This window comes from Schistocerca serialis, chromosome 2 (genome assembly GCF_023864345.2).
Source record: "Schistocerca serialis cubense isolate TAMUIC-IGC-003099 chromosome 2, iqSchSeri2.2, whole genome shotgun sequence".
Taxonomy (NCBI): domain Eukaryota; kingdom Metazoa; phylum Arthropoda; class Insecta; order Orthoptera; family Acrididae; genus Schistocerca; species Schistocerca serialis.
In genome coordinates this window covers 212,984,026-212,996,261 of record NC_064639.1, presented here as the reverse complement: position 1 = coordinate 212,996,261, position 12,236 = coordinate 212,984,026, and the positions used below count along the sequence as shown (strand labels likewise).

The following is a 12,236-nucleotide window of genomic DNA, read 5'->3' as shown; positions in this document are numbered from 1 at the left end:
AGTGCACCCGCACTGAAGGACATCATTGGCCGGTAACCCTTTTCTACATGAAGATGGATCTGTTCTTTCGGACATGTCCGGATCGAGTCCCGGTCAGGGCACACGTTTTCAACTGTCCCCGTTGATATTTATCAACGCCTGTAAGCAGCTAATGGTCTAGATTTAATTGTAATTTCATTTTTCAGGAAATATGTTGAAATCTACCGCAAATGCTAGGTCATTTATTACAACACATCTGTTGCTTCTCCCTAGTAGCTATATTCTAAATTTTTTAACTTTCTTATTCCAGATACTTGCAAATACTTCCACGACACAGTTGAAAGTACATGGAAATGAACCATCGCCTTGCCTGATACGGGTATTTCTTTTGAAAGGTAGAGATATCTCAGCTATACGTTTTACTTTCGAGATTGTGTCTGTCCGAGTTTCCCGGACAAGGTTTGCCAGCTTATTTCTAATTCCAGACTCATATATTACTTTATCTAGGGTTCCTTATTAACACAATAGAAAGCTTTTTTTTAAAAAAAAACGCAATAAGGGTTACGGCCATGTCTTTGGTGTCTATTAGTCTGTGACGAGTTACGGATTTCAGATTGAAAATCTATTCTGTGTAGGAGCTTCTCTTTGTCGTAAACACCCTATAAGTGCTGTACAAATATTGCACAATCATACGTACATGATCTCTAGCAGTATTATTATGTTCCATTCTGTACTGAAAACGGTTAATTTTTCTCTGAAAAAAAAAAAAAACCACTGCCCATTAAAATTGCTACACCATGAAGATGACATGCTACAGACGCGAAATTTAACCAACAGGAAGAAGATGCTGTGATATGCATATGATTGGCTTTTCAGAGCATTCACACAAGGTTGGCGCCGGTGGCGACACCTACAACGTGCTGACATGAGGAAAGTTTCCAACCCATTTCTCATACACAAACAGAAGTTAACCGCCGTTGCCTGGTGAAACGCTGTTGTGATGCCTCGTGTAAGGAAGAGAAATGCGTACCATCACGTTTCCGTCTTTGATAAAGGTCGGATTGTAGCCTATCGCGATTGCGGTTTATCGTATCGCGACATTGCAGCTCGCGTTGGTCGAGATCCAATGACTGTTAGCAGAATATGGAATCGGTGGGTTCAGGAGGGTAATACGGAACGCCGTGGTGGATCCCAACGGCCTCGTATCACTACCAGTCGAGATGACAGGCATCTTATCCGCATGGCTGTAACGGATCGTGCAGCAACGTCTCGATCCCTGAGTCAACAGAAGGGGACGTTTGCAAGACAACAGCCATCTGCACGAACAGTTCGACGACTTTTGCAGCACCATGGACTATCAGCTCAGAGACCATGGCTGTGTATACCCTTGATGCTGCATCACATACAGGAGGGCCTGCGATGGTGTACTCAGTGACGAACCTGGGTGCACGAATGGCAAAAAGGTATTTTTTCGGATGAATCCAGGTTCTGTTTACAGTATCACGATGGTCGCATCCGTGTTTGGCGACATCGCGGTGAACACACATTGGAAGCGTGTATTCGTCATCGCCATACTGGCGTATCACCCGGCATTATGGTATGGGGTGCCATTGGTTACAAGTGTCGGTCACCTCTTGTTCTCATTGACGGCACTTTGAACAGTGAACGTTACATTTCAGATGTGTTACGACGCGTGGCTCTTCCCTTCATTCGATCCCTGCGCGAAACCCTATATTTCAGCAGGATAATGCACGACCGCATGTTGCAGGTCCTGTACGGGCATTTGTGGATACAGAAAATGTTCGACTGCTGCCCTGGCCAGCACATTCTCCATATCTCTCACCAACTGAAAACGTCTGGTCAATGGTGGCCGAGCAACTGGCTTGTCACAATACACCAGTCACTACTCTTGATGAACTGTGGTATCGTGTGAAGCTGCATGGGCAGCTGTACCTGTACAAGTCATCCAAGCTCTGTTTGATTAATATCCGTTTATTACCTGCATTTCTTCTTGGTGTAGCAATTTTAATGGCCAGTAGTGTAGTCAGTCCTGGAGAGGGTCCTTTGACTCTAGTAATAAATATTGAGTGAATAATCGCTTCAGGTAACACTGAGTGACTGTGACTGTGACTCACCAATGTAAACGATGAGTCGCCGCGCCGTGGTGGTGGAGACGAGCGACTGCGCGCGCGCCTTGTCCACCAGGCCAGCCAGTAGCACCGCTGTCGCCACGTGTCCCACGTGTGGCAGCACCGACAGCACGCGGTCCTGTGGAGAACCGTCATCTTTGAGCTTGTCCCACTGCCCAATTGGCGCTTTGGGTTGTCAAAATCCTGATCTGGATGGAGGGTCCTACCCCTAATGCTCCAAACATTCTCGATTGAGGAGAGATGGGGCGACCTTGCTGGCCACGGTAGGCTTTGGCAAGTATGGACAGAAGTAGGAACTAGCGCCTTGTGAAGGTGGGCATTATCTTGCTGAAATGTAAGCTCAAGGTAGCTTGACATGAAGGGCAACAAAACGCGCCCTAGAATATCGTGGACGAATCATTGTGCCGTAAGGGCGCCGCTGATGGCAACCAAAGGAGGAATCCTGCTATGAAACGAAATGGCGTCCCAGACCATCGCACCTGACTATCGGGCCATTTGGTGGGCGAAGACAGGTTAGTATCCCACCGCTGTCGCTGCGTCTTGAGACACGTCTTCGCTGGTTATCGGGCTTTATTCGAAGCAGGGCTCATCACTGAAGATAATTCTACTCCAATCAAAGATCCCAGACCAAATGTCCCCCACACTACCGCAAACGGGCTTGTTGGTGTACAGAGGTCAATGGTGGTCGTCGCGAGGGGCGCCGTGAGCTCAGACTCATTTTTGTGAGTCAGCTATTAATGGTCTTTGTAGTCACTGAAGCACCAGTTGCAAGTTGGATCGATGATAATCATGAACCAGGGCCTCTGAGTGATTCTCGGACGATTGCTCGGTCCTCACGTTCTGCCATCTCTTTAGGTTGACTGCTTCCTTATTGGCGCTGTTTTCGGCCATGATTCACTCATTCCTGCCATCGTCGTCGAATAGTCGCATCGCTCCTGTTCAAATGTCGAATGATTCGACGATTACTCCAATCTCCATCTTCAAGCCCAGTTACACGTCCATTCTCAAATGGTGACATCTATACATATTGTTCACGCGCCTGTTTGGCAGGCATAGTTACTGTCCAACTGACTACACGTATTGATATTCGCAGACTTTATGCTCGGGTGCCAATGTATTTCCTGTTTACTATCCTTACCAGCTGACAAGTGAAACTGCACTGCAGCATCACACATTCAACAATCAAATTCAAATGGCTCTAAGCACTTTGGGACTTAACATCTGAGGTCATCAGTCCCCTAGACTTAAAAAAAAGCACTCCGTCATCAGGCCACGAGTGGCCTACCGGGACCATCCGACCGCCGTGTCATCCTCAGAGGAGGATGCAGATAGGAGGGGCGTGGGGTCAGCACACCACTCTCCCGGTCGTTATCATGGTATTCTTGACCGAAGACGCTACTATTCGGAGGAGTAGCTCCTCAATTGGCGTCACGAGGCTGAGTGCACCCCGAAAAATGGCAACAGCGCATGGCGGCTGGATGGTCACCCATTCAAGTGCCGGCCCCGCCCATCAGCGCTTAACTTCGGTGATCTCACGGGAACCGGTGTATCCACTGCAGCAAGGCCGTTGCCCCCCCCCCCCCTAGACTTAGAACTACTTAAACCAAACTAACCTAAGGACATCACACACATCCATGCCCAAGGCAGGATTAGAACCTGCGATCACAGCAGCAGTGCGGTTCCGGACTGAAGCGCCAAGAACAACTCGGCCACAGTGGCAAGCCATTCATCAGTCAGTCGCCAAAGTTTACAATTTTGCATTTTCCGTCGACACATGTCTGAAATTACACTACTGGCCACTAAAATTCCTGCACGTGCTACTGACGAGAAATTTAACCGACAGGAAGAAGATGCTGTGATATGCAAATGATTAGCTTTTCAGAGCATTCACACAAGGTTGGCGCCGATGGCGACACCTACAACGTGCTGACATGAGGAAAGTTTCCAGCCGATTTCTCATACACAAAGAGCAGCTGACCTGTGTTGCCTGGTGAAACGTTGTTGTGATGCCTCATGTAAGGAGGAGAAACGCGTACCATCACGTTTCCGACTTTGATAAAGGTCGGATTGTAGCCTATCGCGATTGCGATTTATCGTATCGCGACATTACTGCTCGCGTTGGTCGAAATCCAATGACTGTTAGAGGAATATGGAATCGGTGGGTTCAGGAGGGTAATACGGAACGCCGTGCTGGATCCCAATGTCCTCGTATCGCTAGCTGTCGAGATGACAGGCATCTTATACGCATGGCTGTAACGGATCGTACAGCCACGTCTCGATCCCTGAGTCAACAGATGGGGACGTTTGCAAGACAACAACCATCTCCACGAACAGTTCGACAACGTTTGGAGCAGCATGGACAATCAACGCGGAGGCCATGGCTGCGGTTACCCTTGACGCTGCATCACAGACAGGAGCGCCTGCGATGGTGTACTCAGTGACGAACCTGGGTGCACGAATGGTAAAACGTCATTTTTTCGGATGAATCCAGGTTCTGTTTACAGCATCATGATGGTCGCATCCGTGTTTGGCGACATCGCGGTGAACGCACACTGGAAGCGTGTATTCGTCATCGCCATACTGGCGTATCACACGGCGTGATGATATGGAGTGTCATTGGTCACCTCTTGTTCGCATTAACGGCACTTTCAACAGTGGACGTTACATTTCAGATGTGTTACGAGCCGTGGCTCTACCCTTCATTCGATCCCTGCGAAACCCTAATTTCAGCAGGATAATGCACGGCCGCATGTTGCAGGTCCTGTACGGGTCTTTCTGGATACAGAAAATGTTCGACTGCTGCCCTGGCCTGCACATTCCCCAGATCTCTCACCAATTGGAAACGTCTGGTCAATGGTGGTCGAGCAACTGGTTCGTCACAATAGGCCAGTTACTACTTTTGATGAACTGTGGGATCGTGTTGAAGCTGCATGGGCAGCTGTACCTGTACACGCCATTCAAGCTCTGTTCGACTCAATGCCCTGGCGTATCAAGGACGTTATTATGGCCAGAGGTTGTTGTTCTGGGTACTGATTTCTCAGGATCTATGCACCCAAATTGCGTGAAAATGTAATCAGATGTCAGACCTAGTATAATATATTTGTCTAACGAATACCTGTTTATCATGTGCATTTCTTCTTGGTGTAGCAATTTTAATGGCCAGTAGTGTATGTTCTGTATGCTGTGCAGATGATGTAAGTTGGGTTATCTCCGTTAAGGTGCATGAAATATTTTACGGGCCAGTTTGATTTCGCTCACCCTTAGTTCGTACACTGCCGGAAAAAATGCGCTACCATCACGGATTATGTGCCGTGGAACCAGGCAATAATATGGGCATACTAATGGGCTGTAGTTCTAGTGATTCGTTTGTCACGGTCATCGGCGATCAGATGACACTCAGAAGGCCAGCTGTGTGCCCTCTGTTTCGACTCATCAGGCAGTAACTGTGCTGAGCTTAAGGGTGAACAGTATTTGCGATATTCGTTCTATGTTATAGCAATCCCTCCCAGATGAACAGCTTCAGGCATTTGAAAGAGGTCCCATTGTGCGCCTGTGGGCAAGTGGGTGAACATATCGACCTATTGCTGCACATGTTGGGTACAGCGAATCGGCAGGGTATCGCTGTTTTCAACAGTGGTCTATGGAGCATTCCCGAACATTTAGACCAGGTTCTGGACTTTCGAGTAGTACAGACGCACTTCAAGATCTATGCTTTGTGCGAGCAGCGGTAGCCGACCGAACGTCATTCATGGGCGAACTCCGGCGCATGTTACACCTGCTGCGCCATCAGAAACTATTTGGAACCGTCTCATTGTAGCAGGATTAAGATCACAAGTGATTCTGTGCAGGCTACCACTGACACCGCCAAGTACGGCTGCTCTAGCGTCGCGAAAGAGTGGATTAAGTAGTGGGATGACGCTGTTGTCTTCTGTGATGAGAGTGGGTTCTGTCTGTATGTGAGCTCCCCATTCCAGACTGTATTCGCCCACTAAACACAGATCCCATACCATGCTTCTTGGTGTGGAGGGCCATGAGTGCCAGCTCGCTGCCACACTTGGTGTTTCTGCATGGTAAAATAACAAGTGTCCTCTACACTGCACAGGTTATTATCCACATGATACCTTCACTTCTTCGACAGGGTGATGTGCACTTCCAGGACAGTGAATGATCAGATACGGATGTTGCGACACAACATTCTCTTCGGGGTACATGACGACTGCCCTGGCCAGCAAGATCACCAGATGTCTCGCCAATTGAACACATTATAAGGTGGCGTGGTCTCCTGACCTTCACTTCTTACGTATTCCGTCCTCACAGTCGTATTCTGCACATCAAGACGCTTCATTCGAACCCAAACTCGATAAGGTAGAGTCAATTTTGTATGAATTCATGTAAGCGATATGCAAATCTAATAAGAAATCGCAAGTGCGCACCAAGGTTGAAAAAGTCGAGGCTGGCGTACACAACATGATGGCCACAGGAATTCTCGTTCTAATGAGGCAACCAGCCTGCTGGGAGGCCCGTCCCTTCAGAGGGGTGAGTCAACACACACCTACTTTGGCCGGAGCGACTGCCCAGAGAGGGGATAGATTTTGCCAGACCGAATGGATAACGACCCCCGTGTTCGACTTAAAAGCGAATTCTGCTACATTGTGTGGGAGCGCCCAGAAGACGCATTTTTTGATGGACCGACTGCGTAGTTACGGAGTTCTCACAGGAGGACAGTATATGCCTAACGGAGATGCTACATATTTCCGCAATGGTCGACTTAATCGAAACGTCATTCTCCCATTTAGAAGAACAACGCTGGCTGGCAGAATATTTCTGATGCAAAGAGCCAGAGGAGTGAGGGAAGACAGCGAATGATACACCCTTGCAATTTTTCCAGACAGAGGGGCCGTTCCATTGTCATTCTTGGAGCGGGAACATGTAACGAGAGAGAGTGCGCTCGTACATGTACGCAAAGAGCGAGGAACAAAGTCTCTCCTCAGTACTTCACTGGGAGAGCACCTCTGCCATTAGCGAATCGGAGTGATACTCTATATTGAGTCGCTCGTGATTAAGCTTTGTTCATTGTGTTGGCCGCCACACTTATTGTGCAGTGTGAACACAGGCAGAGTACTAGTTAAACGCCTGTGAGCGAATATTGAGTGGCATTGCACACTCACAACATATGGACATGATGAAGTGGGAACTTAATTCGTTCTTCAGGATCTGCAGGAACTATTGCCGAATTGCAACAAGAAGCGCAAGACACTAGGGATAATCTACTGTCGCAGTATACTATTCGGTACCTGTATGATCGTTTGCATGCGAGAATACATGCGTACATGGCCACCAGATTGGGAGGGAGGGGGGGGGAGGTGCTGGGGGGCAGGGGTGATATTCATGTAATGATGCTTCTATTTGGGCACTCTTTATTGTGAGATGTTTGTTTCATTTCGTCCGAATTTTGTTATCATATACTCACACAACGATTTCACATCATTTGTCAATAAAATTGCCTTACCCTTAAGAGTCTTACATCTTTTCCCCGGCAGTGTAGAAGGCGTTTTGCCAGATGATCAGGAATACAATTTTATGTGCAATATTTTGACAACTGCCCTCCCTGTCTTGACCTGGTCCAGCTTCTAATGAAGACGACTAGGTCACCCGCTGTAGCATCGCACATGAAACGTGACTCGTAAACCCGGCTCGCTGGCCAAAATTACACTTTCTCAATCAAAAACAACTGCTGAGTTGCTACGAAAGTATACATTGCAAGAAAGGAGGCTCATCGTAAATTACGACTAAATCAACTGTAGTAGCTGATTATTATTGGTACCAGGAAGAAAGAGTATCAAACATGTAAATTCACATCAGTGAGTAAAAGCAGCAGCGGAGCACGAGGGTACACCTACTCTGTCTGTGAGGTGTCTACCCTGTCTAGCATAATTATCTCATGCACCAGTTTTTTATTTTATTTTTTTTATTTTTTACGACCACTTAAAATCACGATACAACTTCATTTTGTCCCCGTTTCTAGAGTTTCCCCTGATTCGAATATTCCACACAGTCTCTATGGTGTTGCGTTTTCCCTTCTGCCCTTGTTCTTCCGGTCTCGGAAGTTCTTCTTTCGTCTTGAAATCCTCCAAATCGCGTTCTGTCCCGAAACATGTCCTGTGCTAATTTGAGGTATTCCGGCAAGTTCGAACTGTACAGACGTTTTCCGATCTTTTTTAATCCACGTCGCGATGGTCTTCTCGTTCCAGAGGTAATCAGTATCTATTTGGATAGTTTATTTTTGTCCATTCTGTACAGGTGTCCAAGAAATATCAGCGCCCTTTTCCTCATGGCATGCGAGATGCTCGCCACATTCTAGCAGACTTCTATGTTGCTCCGAATTCCCAGTCTGACTCAGTCTGCATTGCACTCATGATTTTTCCTAGGATTCTCCTTTTCAGTATATCCACCATCTCTGGCTTGTAGTTCATAGAGCCGCATTCACTGACGCATAGGAATTCTCGGTTGACCAGAATATTATAGTGTCTTATTTTGGCGGTTTTGGAGCTGTACGAATTATTGTATTGAAAAAACAATCCGTTAGTGCATTTTTTCGATGCCTTTAAAAGCTTTCTTATGTAGCATTCATTACCTTTAACCCAAAAAATAGTTCTGTACACCGCCGGCCGCGGTGGCCGAACGGTTCTAGGCGCTTCAGTCCGGAACCGCGAGAATTCTACGGTCGCAGGTTCGAATCGTGCCTTGGGCATGGATGTGTGTGATGTCCTTAAGTTAGTTAGGTTTAAGTAGTTCTAAGTTCTAGGGGACTGATTACCTCAGATGTTAAGTCCCATAGTGCTTAGAGCCATTTGAACCAGTTCTGTAAACCAGTATGAAGACAATGTGAACAAAAGCTATTACATCTTATGCAGAACTTTTATTAACAAGATCAAAGAATATCTGAAATTAGAGTACACATTATTTGGACTTTTTTATTGTGGAATGAAACTGTTTCATACACTCAGACCACATGACAACAATACATTTGTAGCAGACTGAATATGTTTTACGTCTACAGTCTCCATCACGACACCTGTTGGCATTTGGACCGCTTACCTAGGCTGGCCAGTGCGATCCAGCATCGAATTGTAATTTATAGCATATGGAATGATAGGCTCTTTTTTAAAGGCTTTATAATAACGTGCTTTTACTTGGAGGCAGACTTCTGCTTTTTCTTGTAATCTCTGCCTTCCCCTCATGCAGCAGCCCAGAGACCACACTACTTCCTGCCCACTCAACTTCCAGAGTACCGAGGTATTTACTACAGTTACATTTAGGATGCGGTAGAAAATTTTTATGTCTACCACCTAAGGTTTCTAGTATCATTTCTGTAGATGATAACTAGAGAATCCATCCCGTCAATCTCTCCAATATGATTGTTCTAAATTCCATTACAGTAGCCTCTTTTAATCTCTGTAAACTTCTTTCCCTTTAGGCCAAATCAATTAGCAATCCCTTCAGCTTCTAACCCAACATACGATAATAACAACAAAAACAAATGAATTGTCAATCCATCTTGTGACAGTAGCGCATCGTTATTGCGAATAGTACCAATATACCACACATTTAGCTCTTTCAGTCAAGCACAAAGGGAATGCTACTGAACAGATTGTCACCATAAATGTGTGACAAAGTCGGATCACGACGTCTCATGCTGCCTCGCACTCTCAGACATTATTGCTCCTCTTCCGGCGCCTTGAAGCACTTTGAAGCGATAGATATAACTAGAAACTCTGGTTCGCACGCACAGTTTGTAGCATAATTTTTTCCGGCATCTTTGGCAGGTACTGCTTCAGTGATTATCTCCCTTTGAATAGAAGCACCATCTCTCCAACGCTGTTAAGTACTTCAAGTGCCTTGCGATAGTTACGACACAGTGCTTCCATAATGGGCCGCAATCGGACAGCTGTGTCATTATTGTCCTGAGAATTTGTAAAAACTTCATTGAAGTGTAGTTTTTCGTATCTTTTGCAAGACATAGCATGTGCAATCAAGTTCTTACGTAAGCCAGTATTCTCAGACCAGTACTGTCGTACTCTCGGATACCACAACTATATCTTTACCAGTGCTATACCGAATATACCTTCAGTTTAGAAGCAGAGGTGGAGCAAGGCTCTTTTTCATTTCTCTCTCTCTCTCTATTCGTTTAGTCGGTTCCGACTCTTCGTGACCCCATGAACCAAATCACGCCACTGTTTCCTGTCTTGCACTTTCTCCCGTAGACTATCCAGGTTGGAACACATTGCTTCTGTGATTCCATCGATCCATCTCATCCTCTGACGTCCTCTTCTTCTAGTTGCTTCAATCTTCCCCAGCATTAATGTTTTTTCCAGCGAGGCATGCCTTCGCAATCTTCCCCAGCATTAATGTTTTTTTCCAGCGAGGCATGCCTTCGCATTGTGTGTCCAAAGTAGGTCAGCTTTTGTTTTAACATTAGACCTTCCAGGGAGAAATCTGGTTTTATTTGCTCCAATATTGATCTGTTGGTTCTCTTCGCAGTCCATGGAACTCTAAGAAGTTTCCTCCAACACCACAATTCGAAGGATTCAATTCGTCGCCGTTCGGCCTTTCTAATGGTCCAGGTCTCACATCCATACATCACAACTGGAAAGACCATAGTCCTCACAATACGGATCTTTGTTGCTAGTGTTATATCTCTGGACCTTATAACCTTGTCAAGGTTTGACATCGCCTGTCTACCGAGAAACAGGTGTCTCCGGATTTCATGGCTGCAGTCGCCATCAGCAGAGATCTGGGAACCGAGATAACTGAATGTGGTCACTACCTCCATGGTTTCTCCTGCTATATCCCACGAATTGGTAGGTGTAGTTGCCATAATTTTCGTTTTCTTCACATTCAGCGTAAGACCGGCCTTTTCACTTTCGTCTTTCACCTTCAGTAAGAGTGTTCTCAATTCTTCTTCACTTTCTGCCAACAGGATCGTATCATCCGCGTACCTGAGGTTGTTTACATTTATTCCAGCTATTTTAATTCCTGTTTCTTCTTCATCTAGCCTCGCATTCCTCATAACATGTTCTGCATACAGATTGAATAAGTACGGTGATAGTATGCAGCCTCGCCGGACCCCTTTCTGAATCTTTATCCATTTCGTTGTTCCATACATAGTTCTCACCGTGGCTTCTTGGTCAAGGTATAAACTCCGTATCAGATGAATGAGGTGATCTGGTACACCCATGTTTTTCAGTACGTTCCATAATTTGTTGTGATCGACGCAGTCAAAGGCTTTTCCATTTAGGTGTCCATAATAAGTTGACCTGCTGAGCTATTTCAATTACGTGGCTCTCTAGAAACAAATCCATAACAAAAAGAAGGGGATTTTCTCCAGAAACCCACCCCTTAGTTTTTTCAGTAAATAACGTCACAATAAATGAGTTTTCTAATTCACTGAACCAAATCACATTTCGTTTAGTAGATTTTGCTAGTATTTTTGGCTCAGAATAATTTATTCGAATTTCAGTTTCAACCTCAGTGTTATTTGTTGCGCTTCTTTTATTGTTTTCTCGCTATCGGTATCAGTTGTTCCTGAAGACATTACGAGAGCGCGCTGAAAAACGATGCTTGACAATTTTTTATGTGGAAACTCTTAAAGATTTTTTAAATTGAACAAATGTTGTTAACAATCCACATCTTTATTCTTCATGTCCATGTATTTCTCAACAAAATCACCCGGGCGAAGAATGCGATTCTCCCAATGAGAGGCCATTTTGTTGATACTGTCACTGTAGAATGTTTGACTTTGTTGACAGAGACACAATCTCACCTCTTCTTGCACCGCTTCATCACTATCAAAGTGAAGTCCTCGAATGGGTTCTTTCAGTTTTGGAAACTGATGAAAATCGCCTGGGACGAAGTTCGCTCGTGCAGGACTCGTGTGTGATCTGACATTGTCATGGTGAAGGAGAGAGTACTCCATGTATGGATGAACTCTTCGAATTCGAAACTCGATTACAGCACGCCGTTTCTCACGCACCCTCATAGTTACGTCACATACCGCCGTATTATACCCTACAATTCGGAGCCATCTAGCGGAAGAGGACTGCAGAT

The 12,236-nt window shown here is 45.7% G+C and overlaps 1 protein-coding gene across 1 annotated transcript in view; it reads right to left on the bottom strand.

Moving 5' to 3' along the window:
• The window catches only part of LOC126455847 (uncharacterized transporter slc-17.2-like), a 584,529-nt gene that overhangs the window by 179,668 nt on the left and 392,625 nt on the right, over positions 1–12,236 (bottom strand). Inside the window, exon 8 of the mRNA XM_050091608.1 lies at positions 2,115–2,247. Within this exon, the coding sequence (XP_049947565.1) occupies positions 2,115–2,247 (133 nt within the window). The remainder of the gene's footprint in view (positions 1–2,114; positions 2,248–12,236) is intronic.